This window comes from Pelophylax lessonae (genome assembly GCF_965119305.1).
Source record: "Pelophylax lessonae genome assembly, chromosome: 4".
Lineage (NCBI taxonomy): Eukaryota > Metazoa > Chordata > Amphibia > Anura > Ranidae > Pelophylax > Pelophylax lessonae.
Window position 1 is genome coordinate 486,109,485 of NC_138771.1, and position 23,484 is coordinate 486,132,968.

Consider the following 23,484-nt stretch of genomic DNA (forward strand, 5'->3'; position numbering starts at 1 on the left):
ATGTTTTCCAATACCCAAAAAAGGTCCATTTTCACTCAAGATAGTCCAAAAGGCCCATAGAATGTAATAAAATGATAAACCACCTAAATGCTCTAGGATTATATTTACCAAGCTGGAATAGCCCAATACAGTTTGTATGTTCCCAGCAGTGCTGGCCTGCTCAACTCAGACCCATCTTACACGCTACTACACCAGTGTTCCCATGTCTTCATTTCCATGTCAGTTTTAACGGGGGAGGGGGTCACTAAAACCAGCCCCTAAATTACTTTCATGGTGTATTTACTTTAGGAATCCTTCCTGTCATACAGAGGGAGTTTTTAGTGATTTGTATTCCTCAGGAGAGCCAAGGGCTAAGTGAAGTCTAAGCCATTCTCTAAGATTAGCTACGAGAAGGAGTAGTTGTTAGGTTAGATGCTTGCAGAACTGAATTAAGACGGCTAAAGTTTCAAACCATGTATGGGCAGGCTGAATGTACCCAAGTTGATCGATTTGATCAACTGGGGTACAACCAGGCTGTCGGACTTTACATGCAAATAGTGCTAGCAGCTGTTATAGCTAATAGCAATAATCACTGTGTTCTCCCCGCCCAACCCCCCAACAGCGGGAGAACACATTGGCTCTGCGGAAGTTGCAGGAGAGAAATTTGCTCCATCTATAGCCGGTCTTAGTGTCTGTGGCAGCACCTACCTACCTACCCAAAACCCACTTGATCTCAACATTGGCTAATCACGAATAGGTGCTCAGACCTACACTGCCCTTCTGCCTACCAATGTAAGTTCTGTGTTGATGAACTGAGAGATATAAATGGTATGAATAGTACCTTTTTGTAAAGACTTTTCACGTTACTGTTCAGAGGCATGCAAGGACTCAATGTGGTAGAATTCAGGATAAATAATTTTATTAAAAGTGCTCAAGAGGTAAAAAACTTCTAGAAGAACAGGAACGTGTTGTATACAAGGCAATAAATATTGTTCGTAAACGTCTACAATCCGAAAGAAGACTAAGTTGCTGAAATGTCTCTGTCATGTATCCAGCGTGGTCTGCTCCGGTGCCGTAAACTGGACCTTTGGAATGATGAGTCCAGAGTTGTTTCTTCTCATAGAATTGGTCCTCCGCATGGAATTGTTCCTTCTCATAGAATTGCGTTTCCGCAGTGAGTTTTGATGGGACAGCTCGCTTTTCTGAAGTGTCTGAATGAGGATGGAAGGCTTCTCGTCCAGTTCTCGGGCACTGCACCTAGGAGTGCCCACTTTTGCTGTGTTACCAAACTTGGAGTAGTCCACGGAATACACACCTTCTTCCTCTGAGACAATGGACACGAAGCGGTGACCCCACAGGATTTCCTCTGGGATGTAGGAGGTCCGGGCCTGAGTAGTAATCCCAGTTGTCTCTACAACGCCCTCCAGTATGACGATTACCTCCAGATCTTGGCTAAGAAGGTCAGATGCCGAGATATCATAGAGGGGGCTTCTCTTGTCTATGATGTGGCAGACAATCAGCGGGGACACTAGAAAGATGTTGTTACTGTCAATTGCATTGTCCACTGGGATGTCGATTTGGTGAATGGGGATCACCTCCCCCTCTGGTGTGACTGTTTTCCGTACGACCTGAATCCTCACTGAGGCGCTAATGATCATGCTTTTCCGCAAATCCCCAACCCGGAACATCAGACATAGGCGGCCGTTCCTGACGGCTATGACCGCGTGGCGACTGAAGATCAGAGTCTCTGCCCGTCGGTGGGATTGTGCTGTCTTCATGAAGATGCAGCCAAGCATGACGGCATTCACGATTAGGCCCACAATGTTCTGCATGATGAGAACTATGATGGCCAATGGGCACTGCTCAGTCATCATCCTCCCGCCGAATCCGATCGTCACTTGGACCTCTATGGAGAAGAGGAATGCTGCTGTGAACGACCTGAAATATGAAAGAATTAAGTTATTACTATTACTACTACTGATAACGGCTCAACCCCCAGGCCACATGCCAAGCTAAGCAGTATAAATACTATTATTGATTGTTTATTCCAGGAAAGCATCAAAGAGAACATTCTGGGAACAAAAAATGATTGCCGCTAAAGGGTCACTATACCCAAAATGAATGCCTTGGTGTTTCATTATGCCACGCCCATGAGATGGAGTCCCACGAGTCCCACTTATCTTAACAAACTTGGTCGGCTCTAGCCAAAAAATGTTTTTGTTTTCGGTGCTAGGTCAAAGTTCTTATTTTCTGTCTGTGTTCTCCTGTTACAATGACACCAGGACGAGAGATAGGAAAGTGCAGATGCCACATGGACATGAAGAAACAGAGAGGAATAAAAATTAAACCTTTTTGAGTCTATAAAAGTGTTACTAAACCTATGACCCTGCATTTAATATATCTGGTCTCCCACAGTACACAGAACGTGGAAATGAAATCATTTTAGTAAATATCAACTGCTAAATACCTTTTCTCATCAGCAGTATATAGGAGTCTTGTGACTTTTATCAGTGTCTGGTAAAGCTTGTAGGAGGAGTTTACATTCTCTTCTGACTGTCCTATGAGGCTGCAGGACCCCTGACTTTCTGTCTGGATAGTGATAATTGGCCCTGTGCTGATCACATGCACCCACCACCCCTCCCTAAAAAAAAAAAAACTCTCTAGCAATACACACCAAACTGAGCATGTGCAGAGTGCCTCCAAGGTTTTGTTCTATCAGCGGATGGATCGGGGACATTAAAAGTAGGGGAGGATCAGAGAAGGAAGGATCAAACAGTCTTTTCACACAATACAGATAAATAATCCCTTGGGTTCCACAGTAAGTATAACAAGCATGCTTTACTGCATATACAGACTGATTTTACTGGTGTGGGATAAATAACACTTTAAATTTACAAGATTTTTTTCTGCATCTGTTTCTACCAGGGTGATATCCAATCACTTCATGTCCTCCTGGCACCCTGGTTTTGGGACATTAAAAGAGAAGACATTAAAAAAGAAGTCCGATGCTGCATCTGTTCCTCGGCGCTTCTACACTGAAAACCGAGTGATCGAACACTGCTGATCGCTCAGTTCTGACAGCTCCCCGAGCAGAGAGCTGCTGTCTGTCAGTCACAGCTCTCTGATCTGCCCCCTCCTCACTCATTGGAGGGCTGAACTATGGAGGGGCAGGGAGCGGCCGGCTCACGCTCTCAGCAACTCTCTGAGAGGCCGAGCCGGGTGTCAGTCCAGGCACCTGGCAGATCCCGACTTCGTGGTCATTATGATGCGGTGCCTGTACCAACTTCTGTGACGTCAGCAGAGAGCGGACTTCAGACCGCTTTCTGCTGCAGTGTTAATTTTGTCGACTAAAATGTTTCGCGTCTACTAAATGAACACTATTTAAAATACAACTAAAACTTACACAATTCAGGTGACTAAAATATGACTAAAACTAAAATGGCATTTTAGTCATAAGATTATGACTAAAACGAAATCGAAAATTGACTGCAAAATTAACACTACCCAGCTGGCCATTTCTAAATTGGCAACGCAATTCCATCCAGAGCCTGTAATAATAGCACATTAAAGTTTTTAAACATGTATTGCACTACCACATAAGCATAAGTAAGGGCCATCTACTAAGCTGCTGAAAGAGAAAAAAATAAGAAAAATAGCTTTTCTTATATTTTTTCTTAGTATTTAACCACTTCCGGACTGCTCACGTTGCTGCTACTGCAGCAAGGTGGCATCCCCGGGTCTGGCGACGTAGACCTACGTCTCCAGATTCCTCCCTCTCTCGGCGGTGCGTGCGTGCCACCGGAGTCTCGCGCCCGCTGTGTTTAAACACAGCGGGAGTCGGGCCAGGGGAGGAGATGTGGTGATCACCGCCGCTCTTCCCCGATCGTCGGGGGAAAGACTGGGGAAATCGCTTGTGTAAACAACGCGGGCGGATCTCCTCTGTGACAGGCAGGGACAGATCACAGGATTCAGCATAGCTGAACCTGTGATCTGTGTCTGTGTCACACAACCCCCTCCCCCACACACGTCAGTAAGCATGAGTCACACATTTAACCCCTTGATCACCAACAGTGTTAACCCCTTCCCTGCCAGTGTTATTATTACAGTAACAGTGCATATTTTTAGCACTGATTACTGTAGTAATGTCACTGGTCAAAAATGTCAGTTAGGGGTCCGATCTGTCCGCTGCAATGTCGTAGTCCCGCAAAAGATCGCTGCCATTATTAGTAAAAAAAAATAAACACGGACACGGAAGAGGACGCAGAAGAGGATGCGCTGGCTTCAGCTGCCCACACCTGGGATGGCAGCGCTGGAGAAGAAATTTTCAAGGTAAATATTTCTTCTAAAAGGTATGTATGACCTGGGACAGTTCAGAGGCTATCCATTATGGAATGTACTAGCCCGGACTGTCCCGGGGGTATTTTTATCTAAATTTCAGGCCGGAACTCCGCTTTAAGCAGGAAAATCCTCCGCTCTTAAAGTGGTTAATGTTAGTAATATATTCAGGATATATGTGCAATGAGATTACAGCCAATAGAGTTTACAGTTTTTTGGGGTTTTTGTATCTGTAATCTGAGTCTGTAGTGCATGTTCAAACCTTAATATCATAAATAATAACATATTACAGTATTCGATTTTTACTCCAGGAGAATATAATTCCTTTGGAAATTCTAGAGAAATGGAAATGCGGCAGGCGGTCCGGAAGGGGTTCATTGAGAGTAAACCTTCCCAATAGGAGCCAGACAGCAATGGAATCCTGTCATGAATCCTGAATCCTGTCAGATTAGCTTCTTAACTCTTAAGTAATGTGCAATATTATGGGCTGTATAATAGTGATCGACCGATATAGTTTTTTTATTGCCAATACCGATACCAATATTTTGGTCATCGGATATTGGTGTCGGCCGATCTTGCCCCATATTTTCGGATATTAAAAAAAAATTTCATTTTTTTTCACAGGTACTCTGGTGGAGGGATCTGGGGGTCTAAAATACCCCATACCCCTCCTCTGCACTTAAAAGCATTCAAAAAGCCAAGTTTGGTTGTTTTGAATTTCCCGCTGAATACCCGGAAGTGATGTCATGACATCACTTCCGGGTTTTTTATATGGAGACCAGATCAGAGCTGAATGCGTGCAGGTAGGATGCCCGCTCCTTGTAATGACAGCCAAGTGGCTTCTCAGCTGCATCGGTTGTCATTACAAGACAGCGGACCATCGGCTATGGACGCCAGTCCCAGGGTGATGCCTCTAGCTGCAGGCATCACTTCGGTACAAGCACTTTCCCGAAATATCGGCAATATCGGTAACCTCAGGGGCCGATTCCGATATATCGGGGAAAGTGCATATCGGCCCCGATATATCGGCAATGCCGATAATCAGTCGATCCCTACTGTATACCATGGAACACAACTACAGGTTCCCTTGCATTTCATATTTACTTTGATCTTTTTCTTGTTCTGGACATATGATCGTTCTCCAGGTTCATGTTACATGTTCCCATGTGTTCCCAAAAGATTCATACAACTCCTGTTCTTTCCTAACTTTGGAACACCATTTGATCTACTCTGTAGAACCAACTTCTGTATGTGTCACATTTTTTTTTTCTAAAAAAGTTTTTGGTACAAGAAAAAAATCCATCCAGAGCGTAAAGGAGGCCTGGAGTAAAGGAGAGAGGGCCGGCATGACAGGGGTTAAAGGGGTTTGGGACAAGGAGGGGTTTTCAGCCCAGTACAATATAAAATATAAGTGGTCGGACTTTTAATTGGTGTTTTGGCCAGGAAGGGGTGGAGCTACAGGGAGAGGTCAAGCTAGGGACCTCAGGAAGTCTTCAGTCTGAGGAAAGCTGCAATGGAGAATATTTGCACCTGGCTACCTGCCCCCTCTGCGTTTCACAACTTGGTGATTTGAAGAGCCTTCCTCCTGACTGTGTGTGATTATTCTCTGTTATGGTGGCTGTTGGTGGGGGTCAGGCAGGGGAACGATGCTCAGGTACCCCCCCCCCCCCTGCTCCTGCATGTGCTTGGAGGTTGATGCCCCGAGCATGTCTCCCTGGGCTGGTGCCAATTTGATAACCCCCCTCCAGCGATGCCTCTCCAGGTACAGCACCGAGTCACTTCTCAGCTAAGGCTCAGGTGCAGCCCGGGAGCATTCATCTGCTTGTCCCCAGGGGCGCCAGAGTGCGGGAGTCGGCTAGGGTACTGGAGCGGCCGGTGTCCCTTTTACTGTATGTGTCCCCGGTACTGGCGGTGCTCTGTGTTTCAGCAGACAGGGAGATCGGCAGGCTGTGGGAGGATGATTGCAGCTCCAGGACCGACTGTGTGGTGAGAGAGAAGCGGGTTTCCGCGGCTTCCCGGCGGGGGGAGAGCACGGCTGGTGACTGGCTGCAGCAGGTCTGGTGGATCTGGCGGTGGATGACGTCAGCGGTGGTTGGGCTGTGTGTCCCAGCCAGCATGCAGTGTTGGGCCAGAGCCTGGACATTTCAATGACGCTCCTCTCTGCAGCTATGGGGGTGAGAGCAGTGATGTGAGCATGTTGGGTGATGTGCAGCGATGGAGGTATCTGCAGCGGCTGGGGGATCTGGGGATAGTGGACAGCCTGGTAAGTAGCTGTTTCTCTTTTCCTGCTATAGCTTTGCCTGGGCAGTGGGGTCTGGGGGACTGAAGTGGTCAGGGGTTCAATGGTAGCAAGCCCTTGTGGGGGGTGGCATGGTTAGTGCTTATGCTGAGGTGGCTGCTTTGGGCCCTGGCAGGCTCAAGTTGCTGGCTGGTCTTAGAGCAGTCTGTTACAGTGGGGGTCCTCCTCTGGGGGCTGGCAGCCCCCTGTGGCTTAGGTTTCTACGGGACAGGGGTTACCGTCGTGGGTACCCCCCTTTGGCTGGAGTTGCTGGAATTATCATCCGAGCGTCAAAACATTTTATAGAAACGCTCCCCCATGATCTGTACAATATAGATGTAAAGAGGTGTGAGGCGGCAGCAGGGGCTTGTCTGTGTCAGACATTTGTGAACCCCGCCAAGAACTGCGCAGGCACCAGGATTTCCATCAGTGTGTCCTCTCCGAGCCGACATCTCAGTCCCGGAAGTAGATGGTGACCCTGGATGATGACTGAACAAAGATGGCTGATTTCTTGTGTACAGGCCCTGCTGGTTCTACTGGTTGCATGGTGCTGTTGGCTACTGTTCGGCCCCTTGTTCCTGCTGGTTCCTAAAGGGACAGGGGACCTTCCTCCGTGCTTAGCTTCTTAGGTATTCTGTCTGATGCTTTGGCAATGTGGGGTGTTCTTATGGATGATACACTGGTGGGTTTGAATTCTGAGGTGGTGTTGGCTCAACGACGTTGATGATTGCCTTGGCAGTAGCTGCAGTCAATTTTGGTTATTCTCTTATGCCTGCCCTGTCGTACCTAGGGACAGGTTTTTCATTCATTGTTTCGAACTGGCTATTGAGGGCGCTTGGGCACCTGGTCATTATGGTATTATCTTACCCGGGATGTTGAGGATTACATTTGTGTCTGGGGGACTCCTTTCTCTAACCCTGCGATAGTAGGTTGTGGTGGCTGGCGGATGCCATGTGTTGTTTTGTTCTAAGCTTTGTGTCGCCACTGGCTCTACAGGTTGTGGTACGCATTCGGTGTCGGTTTAAGGCAGGTCATTGGCCGCCACCATGATGGGGAGGTTGGGTTTACTGAAAATTTGTGTTTTGTTTGTTTACTATGGTCCTCTGTAATATGGTTCTTTGGTCCTGTGGGGTTTTCCATTCCATTGTAACAGGTTTGTTTTCTCTGTGACAATTTGAGGGTTATAGTGAACAACAGCATGTCTGTGTAGTTTTTATATGGTGGTCTGGTCAGCTTCACCTTTGGGTTTGGCATTGTTGGCATTTGAATTCTTTGTTTATGTGGACCTTGTTACTGGTTGTACTAACTCCCGATTGCTACTCTTTCTTGGTTTCCGGGTACAATTCTCCATACCTGGTGTACCTGAGAGTTCCTTGGCCATACTGGCGGTTTAGCCTTTCGGTGCAGTACTGCTTATGTTGCTATGTTCAGGAGCTGGCCACGTGGTCGTTGCCTCTCCGGAGGTGGGAAGCAGATTTGGGTTTGGTTCATAGGTTGGGCGGGTCCGCAGGTCGGGCAGCGCGTTCTTGAAACAAGGGGTTATACAGTTGGTGGTTTGTTATTGGGCATTATGGTTCTGGGAGCTTTCAGTGTCAGCCTTTCACTGCAAATTGGCAGATTTTTATTTCCTATCTTTTATTTGTTTCCGATGTTGGGTCGATGGGACAGGAAAAGGATTTTAATTTTGGGCAAACCGGGACTGGACACCGGTGGTTGTGGGCCTTCTAGGCAAGGCCTGTGTCATTTTATTTATTTGTTCATTTCCCTGAATAAGATAATTTTTCCTGGTCAGTTCATCTTTTTAGGGAGGTGTATTTCTGAAGGCCTTGGTGTTGGCCTTCCTTTGAGCTTGTATGATTGATGAGCTGGTTTGTTTTCATGATTTAGGGCGTACAGTTTCCGGGTGGTTACGTTCAGTGTCATCTTGGTCAGTGTGTTGGTTTCTGCGTTTACAGACTGACGAGGTGGGGTTGCGAGTGTAGTTGGTGGGTGAGTGCTCCTTCTGTCCGCACAGTTTGGGCTGTTGCCTGCTCTTAGTAGTGGGATATGGCACTCTACTTCTTCATTAGGACGTTTGGTGCTGTCTCGATCGCACTTTGTATGGTTAGGATGGTTTATTGATTTTGGTTTGTGCACCTTAGGATGTGTTTAAGGGCATCGGCTGAGGGTGTCTTGGGGTTCTCCTGGGTTTGTTTGCCCTCCCTTGTTTCTTGCTTCACCTGATTATGTCTCTGCCTTGTTTGGCTTGTGTGTTTTGTTTTACTGTTTGTCTCTCCTCTTCGTGCATCCCTGGGGTGATAAGTCTGGGTTCCTTACTGGTGCTTCCTACTGTATCTATAGCGGGGGCACTCCTACGTGTAGTAGGGTGTGCTGGGTTTCAGTTGCCCAGCCTATCGTAAGGCGACTGGGCATTCCCAGTGGGAGGATAAAATTCAAATACTGCACTTAGAGTGGCGCCTGTGTTCTCCTTCCAGTGGGATTGATTGGGATTGATTGGCTTTGGTTGGGTAGGGTCGTTGCCATGGTCGAGTGTTATCCTCGATTGGATTGGGCCCCTTGGTGTGGCAGGACATGCAGGGAGATGTTGTGTGGGGTTTAGATCTCGGTACAAGCTTGTTTATTGCAGTAAATTATGACTTACGCCTTGCACTTGCTGTCCAGGGGTTGACATTTGTTTGGTCTGAGATGGGCGTTGTTACTCACTGGCGTTTGGGCGGTTAATGGGGAGACTGACCGTGGCTCAGGTTTAGGTCCATGTGAGGTGTCCCGGTTTGTGGTCCGAGCTGGAGGTTTTTCTGGGTGGTTCAACATTTGGAGTTGGAAGTTGAAATGTGGGGGGTACTGTTGTGGTGATGGGTTTTACTGGGATACTGTGGGTATTAAGCGGTGGTGTTGGTGTGCCGGCTGTTTTTTCAGAGAGCCCTGCAGGTTTGTGTTGCCGCACAAACAAAAGGTGTCATGTTTGTGTGGTGGTGGCAGAGTACATGGTCCAGGTAGGTTAGTATGGTGCAAACTTATACAGTACTCGGTATGGACCCGTCTGAGGTACGGCTCCCAGATGGTGCAAACTTATACATGGTAGGGATCCGTCTGAGGTACAGCTCCCTAATGGTGCAAACTTATACTTGGTAGGGATCCGTCTGAGGTACAGCTCCCAGTAGTTGGTATGTTGGTATCTGCGACTGGTTGTCTCCTGCTGTGGCGGCTGGAGGCCTAATTAAGTCCGACGCAGGTACCTCCTTCTTTGATGCCTACCGGGACCTTGAGGCTCCATTAAAAAAGTGGGTTTAACGTTTTATTTACCTGTTATGTGTACAGTTTGTTATTAAAAGGCTGCTATGGCCATTTAACTCCAACCTGTGGTCATGTGGTTATTTATAATGTAGGAGGAGAGTGATGGTCAGAGCAGAATGGAGACAAATCATCTTTAATCCCCTAGTCAAGAGAGGCCCAGATTAAAGGAGAGAAGAGACATGGACGGAGGGCCGGCATGACAGGGGTTAAAGGGGTTTGGGACAAGGAGGGGTTTTCAGCCCAGTATGATAGAAAATATAAGTGGTAGGACTTTTAATTGGTGTTTTGGCCAGGAAGGGGTGGAGCTACAGGGAGAGGTCAAGCTAGGGGCCACAGGAAGTCTTCAGTCGGAGAAAAGCTGCATTGGAGAATATTTCCCAACCTCCCTCCCATTTTCTTGTATTTTCTTGTTTTTTCTGACTTTTGGTTTTGCAGTCCGCTGCCCTTGTTTTTGTTTTTTGTTTTAACAGAGGCTTTCTTCTTTTGGGGTGGTTCTTTGTCATGGCAGCAAGCGGGGTACAAGGTCCTGGTAGGTTAGTATGGTGCAAACTTATACTTGGTAGGGACCCGTCTGAGGTACGGCTCTCAAATGGTGCAAACTTATACTTGATAGGGACCTGTTTGAGGTACGGCTCCCTGATGGTGCAAACTTATACTTGATAGTGACCCGTCTGAGGTACGGTTTTCAAATGGTGCAAACTTATACTTGGTAGGGACCTGTTTGAGGTACGGCTCCCTGATGGTGCAAACTTATACATGATAGTGACCCGTCTGAGGTACGGCTCCCTGATGGTGCAAACTTATACTTGATAGGAACCCATCTGAGGTACGGCTCTCTGATGGTGCAAACTTATACTTGGTAGGGACCCGTCTGAGGTACGGCTCCCAGTAGTTGGTATGTTGATACCTGCAGCTGGTTGTTTCCGAGCCGGTGCTGTGGCGGCTGGAGGCCTAATTAAGTCGGACGCCGGTACCTCCTTCTTTGATGCCTACCGGGACCTTGAGGCTCCAGTAAAAAAACTGGGTTTAACGTTTTATTTACCTGTTATGTATACAGTTTGTTAATAAAAGGCTGCTATGGTCGTTTAACTCCAACCTGTGGTCATGTGGTTATTTATAATGGAGGAGGAGAGTGATGGTCAGAGCAGAATGGAGACAAATCATCTTTAATCCTCTAGTCCTGCACCTGAACCTTTAATGCTTTACAGTGATGCCGTTGTAAACTTTAAGTGCCGGTTCACTTTATAGCGATGTCAGACTTCACATGTGATTCGCACCGCACTGCTGTGCACATTAAATTTGATGTCTGTGCGATGCCAATTCAGCCATACAGATTGTATGGCTGAATTTGCATCGCATTCGGACCAAAGCCGTGCTGGACCCTTTTTTTGGTCCGCACCAGAATCGGATCGCATGGGTGTTCACACCTATGCGATCTGATTCCTGTCCGAATTGACAATTCGCACTGCGATATGCAAACTAATCTGGGGGTGTCATTAACTTTGTATTGACACTCCCAGCAGTTCGCATATGGCTGTGTGAACTGCCTGCGAGTGGGGTGCGATGCGGGAACCCGAAGTGGATTCGCAAGGTTCCCGCATCGCACCAATGTGAACCAGCACTAACGTTTTTGAGTACAGCTAATGTAACTTTTTGTACCTTAACCACTTGCCGACCGCCGCAAGTACATATACTGCGGCGGTCAGCCCCCCTGGGCAAAGTGACTTATGGGTACGTCACTCACCCGCGAGCCAATAGGGGGCGAGCTCCCGCCCCCGCTCGTTCACTGCCATCCCAGCGCGAGTGACCGGCGGCTCCGATGTCCGCCGGTCACTCGCGATCTCCCGCTGGAGAGGGAGAAAGGCAGGTGGCTAATGTAAACAAAGCCGCCTGTCATTCTCCCTGTTGTAACAGCAGAGATCATACGATCCTGCTATGTAGGATCGTATGTCTCTGTGGTTACATCAAAAGCAACGCCCCTTTACAGTTAGAAGCATGCCCCTAGGGACACACTTAACCCCTTTATGTCTAATAAAGTTAACCCCTTCCCTGCCAGTGTAATTTTTACAGTAAGAGTGCATATGTATAGCACTGATTACGGAAGTAATGTCAATGGTACCCCCAAAAGTGTCAAAAATGTCAGTCAAGGGTCTGATCTGTCCGGCGCAAAGTCGCAGTCCCGCAAAGAAAATCGCAGATCGCTGCCATTACTAGTTAAAAAAAAAAACAATAAAAATGACATAAATCTTTCCCTTAGTTAGTAAATGCAATAACTTTTGCGCAAGCCAATCAAAATACACTTATTAGGATTTTATTTTACCAAAGATATGTAGCAGAAAACAAATTGGCCTAAAATGTAAAAAAATTTAGATTTTTACATTTTTTTTGGGGGGGGGGGGGAGATTTCATATAAAAAAATGTGAAAAATATTGTTATTTTTTCAAAATTGTCGCTCTTTTTTTGTTTATAGCACAAAAAGTAAAAATCGCACAGGTGATCAAATACCACCAAAAGTAAGCTCTGTTTGTGGGAAAAAAAGGACGTCAATTTCATTTGGGTATAGCGTCGCACGACTGCGCAATTGTCCGTTAAAGTCACGTAGTGCCGAATTGCAAAATAGGCCCTGGTCTTTGAGCAGCCAAATCCTTCTGGGCTTAAGTGGTTAAACCTTCTTTGCATCTATGACCTCAATTAAATAATGAGGTGCAAACTTTGGTGTGCTTGAAAGCAATAAAATCCTTATAAAGAAAACGAAACTTACCAAAAAAAAAAAAAAACTTTCTAGCTGTTGTAGGCCATTGATATATTTTTCACCACTGTGGAGAGTGCAGCATAAAGAGAAGGAACACCCCAAAAAGTAAGAGGATAGCCCAAGGTGGGTGGGTACAGAGCCATAAACTACGGAGGGGAGATCTCACCTATGGAGCCCCCAAATTATATGAAGCACCAGCTGAAGGCTCAGCCTGCAAAACACCACCTGTAATACCTGAAATACTATGTATGGGTGAACTGACCCTGTGATTAATGATGTCACACACATTAAGGGAGAATTTCCCCAACATGTTAACCTCTGCTAAACATTTTATATACAGGCCAGGGGGACCAGCTTTGTGTGCCATGTGCCATGTGTCTTACAATTCCCATTGCCAGACAGCTCTGCCCTTATCTGTAGTTTATATTAATGCTAAAAATATGTTTTTTTTTTTTCCGACAGATGGTAGCACACAATGTCTAAATATTCCAACAAATCACCAAAACAGCCTGAGACATACAGAATAAGAGGACCTGTAGTTGGCAGTTGACTGAAAGAAACATACTTTTCTAGGTAATAATACTGGGAGCAGGGCTGGCCCAAGACATTGTGCTGCCTGGGTCAAAGAATGAAATGCTGCCCCCCCCCCCCCCCCCCCCAAAAAAAAAAAAAAAAAAAAAATCACACTGACCAAAAGGCCTCCACATCCATTATTTTATATCATGATACCGTAATTAAAACTAAAAGTAAATTTATCAGGAAGCCAGATTTACATGCAACAGCACCTTGTCCATATGCAAAATTTGCAAGGGGATGCATTGTGTGTGTGTGTGGGGGGGGGGGGGGGGGGGTTAAGGGGCTGCTTTGTGGGGTATAGGGACAAAAAAAAAAAACTGTTTAGAAAATATTATATATACTGTTTTCTTACATAACTCCCCACCGGACGGGTCCACCAAACACCCACTGTCTATTCTCAGTCCTCCTGTTGCTCCTGTGTCTGCCGCGGCCACCGACATCAGTGCGCTGATCTCTGACATCATTGCGCACAACGCAATTACGGGGGGGGGGGAGACGTTCCCCAGAGGAGATGCTCTGCCTCCTCATACTCGTCAATTTGCACTACGGGCAGCAGTATGAGATGGGGAAATGCGCCGCAAACTGATGACACACAAAACTGCTGGAAAAAAGATCTTGGCCATCAATTTGCTGCTCCTCTCAAAGTGCTGCCTGGGTCCAATGGACCAAGCGGGACCCATGGTAGGGCCGGCCCTGACTGGGATCCTTTCAAAAATGTAAATAAATAAATCAGCACACTTTCCAAAATTATGGTCCCTGTTCCCAAGAATATGATAACCTTGCCTTTGTTTAGTCTGCCCACTTCCAATGAGGGAGCGCCAAAGTCACACCTACTTTACAGTTTGGTCTGTCTGGGACCTGCCTGGTTCTGGGACCATCCATCATGCCCACCTAATGGGTTGGTGCAATACAGACCCCACATCTAAATATGCAGGGACCGCTCACTAACAGTTCTGATCCGCAAACTGGTGCGCATGAACAGCAACTCAAATAGGGACATGTCCTGGGACACAGCACTGGTGTGACATAGGGCCAAGGTATAGGACTGTCACAGCAAATTTGGGACAATTACATGTATATACACTATGCCACAACCCAAGCCTCAAATATCGTTCCAGAAGTGCAACAGTCATGCACAGGGGTAAGGATTCAGAATATTGGTATAGCCCTTTAACAGGTCATAGCATCAGGTAATAAACAAATTAATTAAAAGAAAATATTTCATTTTTCTCCATGAGGAGTTCTCTTTGCTGTATGTTATGTGCAAAGGTGTCCGCAGCCTATTGCATTAGGGTGTGAAGTTCAAACACTCATTCCTGTGTGCCTGTGTGTGTATATGTATATATATATATATATATATATATATATATATATATATATATATATATATATATATATACACACAGACACAAACACTTTTGTCAGTAGAGCAGTGGATGTGTCAGTAGAGCAGTGGATGGTGTCAGTAGGACAGCGGATGGTGTCAGTAGAACAGTAGATTGTGTCAGTAGAGCAGGGGACGGGTCAGTAGGACAGTGGATGTGTCACTAGGACAGTGGATGGTGTCAGTCAGTAGAAAAGTGGATTGTGTCAGTAGAGCAGTGGACATGTCAGTAGGGGCAGTGGATGTGTCAGTAGGACAGTGGATGGTGTCAGTCAGTAGAACAGTGGATTGTGTCAGTAGAGCAGTGGATTGTGTCAGTAGAGCAGTAGATGTGTCAGTAGGGCAGTGGATGTGTCACTAGGACAGTGGATGGTGTCAGTCAGTAGAACAGTGGATTGTGTCAGTAGAGCAGTGGATGTGTCAGTAGGACAGTGGATGTGTCAGTAGGACAGTGTATGGTGTCAGTCAGTAGAACAGTGGATTGTGTCAGTAGAGCAGTGAATGTGTCAGTAGGGCAGTGGATGTGTCAGTAGGACAGTATATGGTGTTAGTCAGTAGAACAGTGGATTGTGTCAGTAGGGCAGTGTATGGTGTTAGTCAGTAGAACAGTGAATGGTGTCAGTAGAGCAGTGGATTGTGTCAGTAGAGCAGTGGACATGTCAGTAGGGCAGTGGATGTGTCACTAGGACAGTGGATGGTGTCAGTCAGTAGAAAAGTGGATTGTGTCAGTAGGGCAGTGGATGTGTCACTAGGACAGTGGATGGTGTCAGTCAGTAGAAAAGTGGATTGTGTCAGTAGGGCAGTGGATGTGTCAGTAGGACAGTGTATGGTATCAGTCAGTAGAACAGTGGATTGTGTCAGTAGAGCAGTGGACGTGTCAGTAGGGCAGTGGATGGTGTTAGTCAGTAGAACAGTGAATGGTGTCAGTAGAGCAGTGATCTTTGGGGAAATCTGCACTGCACAGGATGATTAGGGTGTGCCCAAGCACACCTGGCAAACCTCCTGCGCACATCTTTGATTATGTGTCAGTCATAATGATGCACTGCTTGTGGTGACTCCCTCTGACCCATTGCTGAACTAGTCCTGACTATGTTATCTTTCAGACCCACTGGCTGCAGTAATGCTTGAGTCTCTGACCTGGATATGCTGGCAGTAAAATCAAAAGTCCTAATCTGCTTTCATGTTTTTGGCAACTGACTCGAAAAGTACTGAAGTCAACAGACGCTTGACAGCCAGGAAAATGGTATTTCAGACAGTGTGGCCTGCCTTAATTTTTCTGTATATATGGGTTTCCTTTATTAGTTAATTAAAGTCTAGTGTTCATATGGATGCAAAATATTAAGCATTTAGTTAAATTTTAAAGAGTCAGTCCACCAAAAAATATTTAAATTAAAAATTGAAGATAGTGTGTTATACCACTCCCTGTCTTTATATATCTTGAGAGCTCTACATCTTCCTGCCATGTTTCTTAAATATGTTCTTGACCACCTAGGACTTTTAGGTGTTCCTCTCATAATGGGGACAGCAGGTGTGCAGACTCAGGAACTAAGCACAGAGTCCCTAAGACATAGAAGAAACTGACAAAGGGTTTATCTTTCCAGAATCCACCAGACATAGAAAAATCATATCTAAGTAGAGTGAAGCTTTAACAGAACATTTGTGGTAAGGCCACAAGACAACTCAGCCAGGAAAGGGATTCAAATGAGCTGAATCTGTATGGAGTTATTTTAAAGTAGAAGTTCAGGCAAAACCTAAATAACGCTAAACCCGCTCTCTGCCACAGGAGCCTGCATTCACTATCTGGTCTCCCACAATACACAGAACGTGGAAATGTGATTATTTTAGTAAATATAAATTGATAAATACCTTTTCTCATCAGCAGTATATAGCAGTTTGTGACTTCTATCAGTGTCTGGTTAAAGCTTGTAGGAGGAGTTTTCATTCTCCTCTGAATGTCCTATAAGGCATGACCCCTGACCCTCTGTCTGGACAGTGCTTATTGGCCCTGTGCAATCACATGTACCCTCCCAAGAAAAAAAAAAACTCTCTAGCACTACACACCAAACTGAGCATGTGCAGAGTGCCCCCAAGGCTCTGTACTTTCAGAAGATGTATTGGGGTCTGTGGAAGAGGATCAAAGAAGACAGGATCAAACTGTCTTTTACACAATGCGCAGGACTAACATCTTAGGTTCCACAGCGAGTATAACAAGCATGCTTGACTGCATATACAGACTGATTTTACTGTTGTGGATTTAGTAACACTTTTTAAATATAACAAAGAAGAGTAATCATCAGCCCAAGCCTAGCAGAAGGCTGGAAGTCAGAGGCCTCCTCCACCATATACCTCACCTGACATTGGCCACACAGGGCTCCCAGTCCTTATGGTTCTCCAGGATGTCCATGTCGCCATGTCCAAACGACACAAGCCACCACATCATGGCGAACAGCAGCCAGCTGCAGAGGAAGGACATGGTGAAGATGACCAATGTGTGGCGCCACTTGAGGTCCACTAGAGTGGTGAAGACATCCTGTAGGAAGCGGCCCTGTTCTCGGATATTCTTGTGTGCCACATTGCAGGCCCCGTTCTTAGCTACAAAGCGAGCCTTGCGCTGCCGGTCGCGGAGTCGTGGTTTGCGCAGGTTCTCGGCGGCGATCCTGGCCAGGACATATTCCTCGGGGATAATGCTCTTTCGGGCTAGCATGGTGCTGCACCGAGGCTCCGGTGATGATTCAGGGATGAGAGGGGAAGTAGTGGTATGATGTTACCGGTACTGCTATCGGCCGTGGTCACAGCCTGGAGTTCAGGGAGGAAAAGAGAAAATACTGTCAGCCACAATTCATTATGTGATTTAAATTGAACCCTTTTAGGGCTCCTTAGTAAGAATTAACATATTTTGCAAAACTTTCACTAATGACAATGTCATAAATGGCTTGAACTAATCCTAACACTAACCCTAATGGTAACCATAAGCCTTACATAACTTCATAACCTAAGCACTAACCTTAAAGTGTTGCTAAACCCAGATCCTGCATTCACTAGATCTGGTCTCCCACAGTACACAGAACATGGAAATGCAATTATTTTAGTAAATATACACTGATAAATACCTTTTTTCATCAGTTGTATATAGCAATTAGAGCAATCTTGTGACTTTTATCAGTGAGTGCTGGTAGCTTGTAGGAGGAGTTTTAATTTCTCCCCCGATTCTCCTGTCAGGCTTCAAGACCCCTGATTCTCTGTCTGAACATGTCTAGGACAGTGCTGATTGGCCCTGTGCTGATCACATGTACCCTCCCAAGAAAAAAACTCCCTAAAGGCCCGTACACACGCACAGATTGTTGGCCGTAAATTGTTGGCCAACGTCCGATCTGCCGATTGTAGGCTTGTTAGTATGATGCTTCCGACAACCAACTGCGAATTTTCAGCCGAAAAAAATCTGGTGTGCATGCAATAAAATTTTTGCTGGCCAACAAAGAACGGCCGATTGTTCCTCAGTCAGTACAGATTTCAGCAGACAAAAATCAGATGAGCAAGACTGGGCATGCTCAGAGAAGAAAAAACACACTGAAAGTTACCAGAACATGACATCACTTCTGAAGTTGTTTTTTGTTAGCCAACAAAAGTCCAGTGCAAGTCTAGAGCACATTTCAACCAACAAACAACACTGGACAAAAGTTGGCCGATCAGTTGGCCAACAATCTGTGCGTGTGTACGGGGCTTAACAATACACACCAAACTGTGCAGCCTGACTCTATAGACTGTAAATATTAGTTTATTTTTCTGAGTCTGTGTAGAAAGGAGATAATCAGAGAAGACAGGATCAGCCTTTTTTATACAATGCAGAGGATTAACCCTTAGGATCCACACTAAGGGGTATAACAAGCATGCTTTACTGCATATACTGACTGATATTTCTGCTGTGGGTTTAGTAGCACATAATCATTCATCTGGGGCGGCATCTTTATTGTTAACATAGTGTTCCATATTTCAATATGCCCCCATCCACAGACCACGTTACCCACCACCACCCATTTGTGGGGAAGAGACCCTTGTCCTCTCAACATTGGAATAAGCTGCTTTCTCAGTGCAGGTGTCTGGAAGCTGGCAGTGGGTTATAGGGGGGATCAGGATTACAGGGGGTAGTGTAGGGGGTGGGGTGTTAGCAAGGTTGCAGTGGGGTGCCAGGTGTGATGAGGATGACAGGGGGTGGGGTGTTAGCAAGGTTGCAGTGGGTTTCCAGGTGTGATGAAGATGAAGAGGGGGTGGCAGGGGGTGGGGTGTTGGTGAGGTATCAGTGGGTTGCCAGGTGTGATGAACATGAGGATGACAGTGGTTGGGGTTTTAGCAAGGTTGCAGTGGGGTTCCAGGTGTGATGAGGATGACAGGGGGTGGGGTGTTAGCAAGGTTGCAGTGGGTTGCCAGGTGTGATAAAGATGATGAGGAGGAGGATGGCAGGGGGTGGAGTGTTAGTGAGGAATCAGTGGGTTGCCAGGTGTGATGAAGATAAGGGTGAGGATAACAGGGGGTTGGGGTGTTAGCAAGGTATCAGTGGGTGGCCAGGTGTGATGAGGATGAAAATGATAGGGGTGGGATGTTAGCAAGGTATCAGTGGGTTGCCAGGTGTGATGCAGATGAGGATGAGGATGGTAGGGGTTCGGGTGTTAGCAAGGTATCAGTGGGTTGCCAGGTGTGATGAAGATGAGGATGACAGGGGGTGGGGTGTTAGTTGCCAGGTTAGATGAGGATGAAAGGGTACAGAGAGAGAAAAAGAGGAAAGGCACAGAAAGAGAGAAAGAAGGATCACAAATATGAAATAAGAAATCCTAACACATTTTTGGCATGATCTGTATTATTTATGAATTTAGAAATTGGGAAATAAATGTATTTTTAAAAGTTTAGAAAAATCTATTACCTCAATATGCAGGCTGTAACTGATGCTGTCGAGAAGTCAAAAAAGAACACTGCAAAAACATGTACAGTACAGTGGGGTTAACTCCTTTGTGAAATCACTGCCTTTTGAAATCCACTATAGCCTGTGTCCTCATGCTTTTATTGGAGGCAGAGCATCCATCAATCAAGATGTCACATCCTACCCATTGTGTCCTTTTTTAGTTACTGGGCATGGAGGGGGAGGGAGGGACTTGGCTGTCATTTAGGATCTGTATACACGCCCAAATGTGTGATGTTAATACCATGTGAACTGAATAGCTCAGCTAAAACCAGGAAGTGTTCTAGCCAGAAATAGCGACCAAACTGAGAATGTGCAGCTGAACTACACTTACTGTGCTTATATGTACTTGTCCAGAGTGAACCTGCAGGAGGGGGAGGATCTGTGCATACAGGATCACATGGCCTTTTTACACAATGCAGAGGAATAATCACTTGAGTATAACATGCATGCTATTCTGCATCTACAGACAAATTTTAATGCTGTAGGTTTAGTAACACTTTAACACTAATCCTTATTTTAAACCTAATTCTAACCCTAATCCTAGATGTGACCCTCTAATCCAAATGGTAACCCTTTTTTTTTACCTCAATCCTAATTTAAACCCTAATTCTAATTTTAACTATAACCCTATTTTCAACTCAGCTCTAACTCTAATCCTAACGCTAACCATGACCCTATAACCCTAAATTTGACCCTTATCCTAAGCCTAACTAACGTTATCCTAGCCCTATCCCTGTTCCTTATCCTAATGCTGGCCATACATTATGCGAAAATCGTTTTCGAAAAACGTGAGAGCAAACGATAGGGCCATTATGTAGTGACCAATAAATCATTTAATGGAAAAAATTAATATGTTTTTTGTTTGTTTTTTAACATTTTCTAGTGTAAACAGTTTGGATGAGGAACACATTAACCTTTCAAATTTATCGTTCGCTCGACAGAAAATTTCCAAACGTCACAACCGATTACGGATTTGTGCCACTTAACTGGCCGAAAAACGAACGTACTGTCCAAATGATCGAATTTCGGCTGATTTTTCGTATAGTGTATGACCAGCATTACTCTAATGTTTTGTTGATAAATAAACACAAATACAAAGTCATATCATTATTGGCATGATGATCACATGGCTTTGTTTAACTAAAAGCTTTGTCAGTGAGAGTTGCCACTGGCTTCTTGGCAGTCAATAGTCCTTTTGCCAAGGTTGTTATATTAAAAATAACGAAAAACCTTAACAAATTATGAAATTTAACAAAAGAAAATAGCTTTTGTAACCCTTTGGAGTTTTAAATGACCACAAAAAACACCCCAATTGATTAGACTTTAATGCATTGCACTAAAATGGCAAATATTGCTAAACTATCCAGATTTTCACCAAAAACACAGCAAACCCAAAAACTCTCAGATTAGCTCATCCCTACTAAAAGTTCACCCAGTGAGGTCCTAACTCCCAAACTGCACATTTGGGCAATGTACTAAGAGATGGTGATGACTGTCACAGCACCAGCCTCAGCACTTTGATAATATATTCATTACTGGAATTTCCAGTTAAAGAGAACATACCATTTTCAAATCTTCATTCTTCAATCAGTTTGATAAATTAAATAGTTTTTCTGTATACCTTAGTAGGAAACAAATTTTGTCCAGAAAGAGAACCCTTCTCATAGTAATTGTTAATCCAACTCTCAGCTGAGAATTTTGTGTCATTTTTGGGAGCCCCCCCCCTTTATCCTCTTCTCCATATTAGTTTTCTTTACAGAGAGATGTCAGAATGTCACAAGCCCAGATCTCTACTGTTTATTGAGAAGAGCTCACACTCATTTTGGATGAGGTAGAGATTGTGACGTCAGCACACCACCTATCCATCTTGTCCAATCAGAGAACGCTTTGCATTCTTTGAAAAAATACAAGGTGTTCTCTGAATGTTGCCCATGCTTTCATGCTCCTCCTGTGTTCACTAAGCAGCAGATTAAATGCCTGGCACGGGACCTAAAATCTAGCGGGGATCACTGTAATAGCAGTGCCTACTACAACGTCCAATCTAGACCAATGTAACTATGCAAAAATATCCATACCTATACTGCAGCTTGAGAAGGCCAATCCACCTAAAAGTGATATTTCAAATATGAGTGGGTTCTGGTAGGCTTTAGTGCCGGGACAAGGTCATCCAGCGCCCAGGGCAAGGATGACAAACTGCGCCCCCCCTTCCCTTAGGGTTAGGGTCAAGGTGCCCCCCCATTACTGCAATAAACCATTGCACCCAGGGCAACAGCTCCCTCCTGCCCACCCCTTGTCCCAGCCCTGGTAGGCTTGGAGGGTTCTGGTAGGCTTAGTTGTTAGTTGTTGGCTTCTTATACCTCTTGGGGACCCCAGCAGTGAGATGTTCCCTCTATAGTATCTGGCTCTGTTTCTGTCCACCTTCGGGTTTTATCACACTTCCCTTGTTCCATTCTCTGTCACTGATGTCCTCAGGAAATATGGTAAATTGTTAGGTGGCCTAAAGTGTTTGTAAACCCCAGACATGAAATATGAAAAAGGCATGGGGGCTTGTTAGGAAGTTTCTGTAAAAAAAAAAGAAAAGTTGCAGCAATTTTGATCATTCTCTTCTCAAGGTAGATCTCCACCTATCAAATGTAGCCTACCACTGCTCTATAGTGTGTACTTGTCTCAATTAGGAGCACTAAGTGGCATTTTTGTCTGGTGCTTTGTTCCTTTGCTATCAGAATGAGTCACTTCTAACAAGTTTTCCTGACACCAGGAGAAAAATGGTGACAGGGGAGGGAGCTCCAGCAGAGGGCCAGCCTCAGTTCTGTTCCTGTGATCTGTATGGAAGGGGGGGTGTCCCTTCCCTCCAAGTAGCTCCCAGAGCTCTCCTCATTGGGCTCCGCAGAGTGTAACTTTAGCTGTCTGCCCCCTTTTTTCTCACAGTTTAGACAGGTTGTATAAATTCAGCACTTTGAATAGCTGTAAAGAAGAGAAGATTGCAGATAGACAGGTTTAACTTATTTAGGAGGATTTGATTAATCTCTGTGTATCAACTGAGGATAGTCCCTTCACTGGGTATATGGGAGGGTTTACAACCACTTTACCTTCCCAGCATCCACCAAATACTAAAATATCAGTTTCAGTTAGAACATGCCTATTTTGCTTATGGCATCTAAGTTTATAAAGTTTTGGGACTGTGTCATTCTTGCAGGAATAAAAAGCAGGAGAGAGCGGCACTGGCTTAGTGCCGGCGCCGCTCTCTCCTGCTTTTTACTCCTCAGAGCCTCTCCATGCTCCATCTGGCAGTCGCCGAACGTGGCCCCCCCTACCACCTATTGGATTCCTTTCTCCGCTGCTCCACACCCCCCCTTTCTTCTTTATCCCCCCCTCCCCAATCTCCCCCCCCTCCTTACTTTTTACTACCTACCAATACCGGAGAGCGCCATGACATCACCCACATTCATTCTTGCAGGGGCTTATCAAGTGAAAAACGCATAATGATGATAAAATGTGGCATCTGCCAGTGATGACACTTTCCAATCCTGACCCTTCTCAGTGCCAGAGGCCAAATGTGATTATTCAGGGTAGAGCTTCAGTTCAAGTGGTTGTAAACCCTGACATATACCCAGTAAAGTCACTGGCTTCAGATGAAATACAGAGATAAAACAAATCCTTTCACATAGGTTGTACCTGTTTATTTGCAGCCTTCTCTCCTCTACATCTGTTCAAATTCCAGAATTTATAAAGCTGGTCGGAGCATTCAGGAAAAAGGGGGTGAGGAGCTGATGTCACACTCCACAGAGCTCGGTGAGCTGATTGGAAGGAAGGGACCCCCCCCCACACACACACACACAGCATAAAGGAACAGAAATTAGGATGTCAATCACAGGAAGTGTGCTGTGTGTCCCTCCTCTTGTCATCATGTTTCTCTCCTTGTAAGGAAACTT

General features: G+C 45.4%; 1 protein-coding gene across 2 annotated transcripts in view; it reads right to left on the reverse strand.

Annotated features, from left to right (window-relative positions):
- Nucleotides 1–876: 876 nt before the first annotated feature.
- KCNJ8 (potassium inwardly rectifying channel subfamily J member 8) overlaps nucleotides 877–23,484 on the reverse strand; it is a 33,927-nt gene continuing 11,319 nt past the window's right edge. For both annotated transcript variants that reach the window (XM_082254543.1, XM_082254544.1), the window contains exons 2-3: nucleotides 16,950–17,394; nucleotides 877–1,917 (exon numbers count right to left, since the gene is read on the reverse strand). In XM_082254543.1, the coding sequence (XP_082110669.1) occupies nucleotides 1,023–1,917; nucleotides 16,950–17,302 (1,248 nt within the window). In that variant the 5' untranslated portion in view covers nucleotides 17,303–17,394 and the 3' untranslated portion in view covers nucleotides 877–1,022. The remainder of the gene's footprint in view (nucleotides 1,918–16,949; nucleotides 17,395–23,484) is intronic.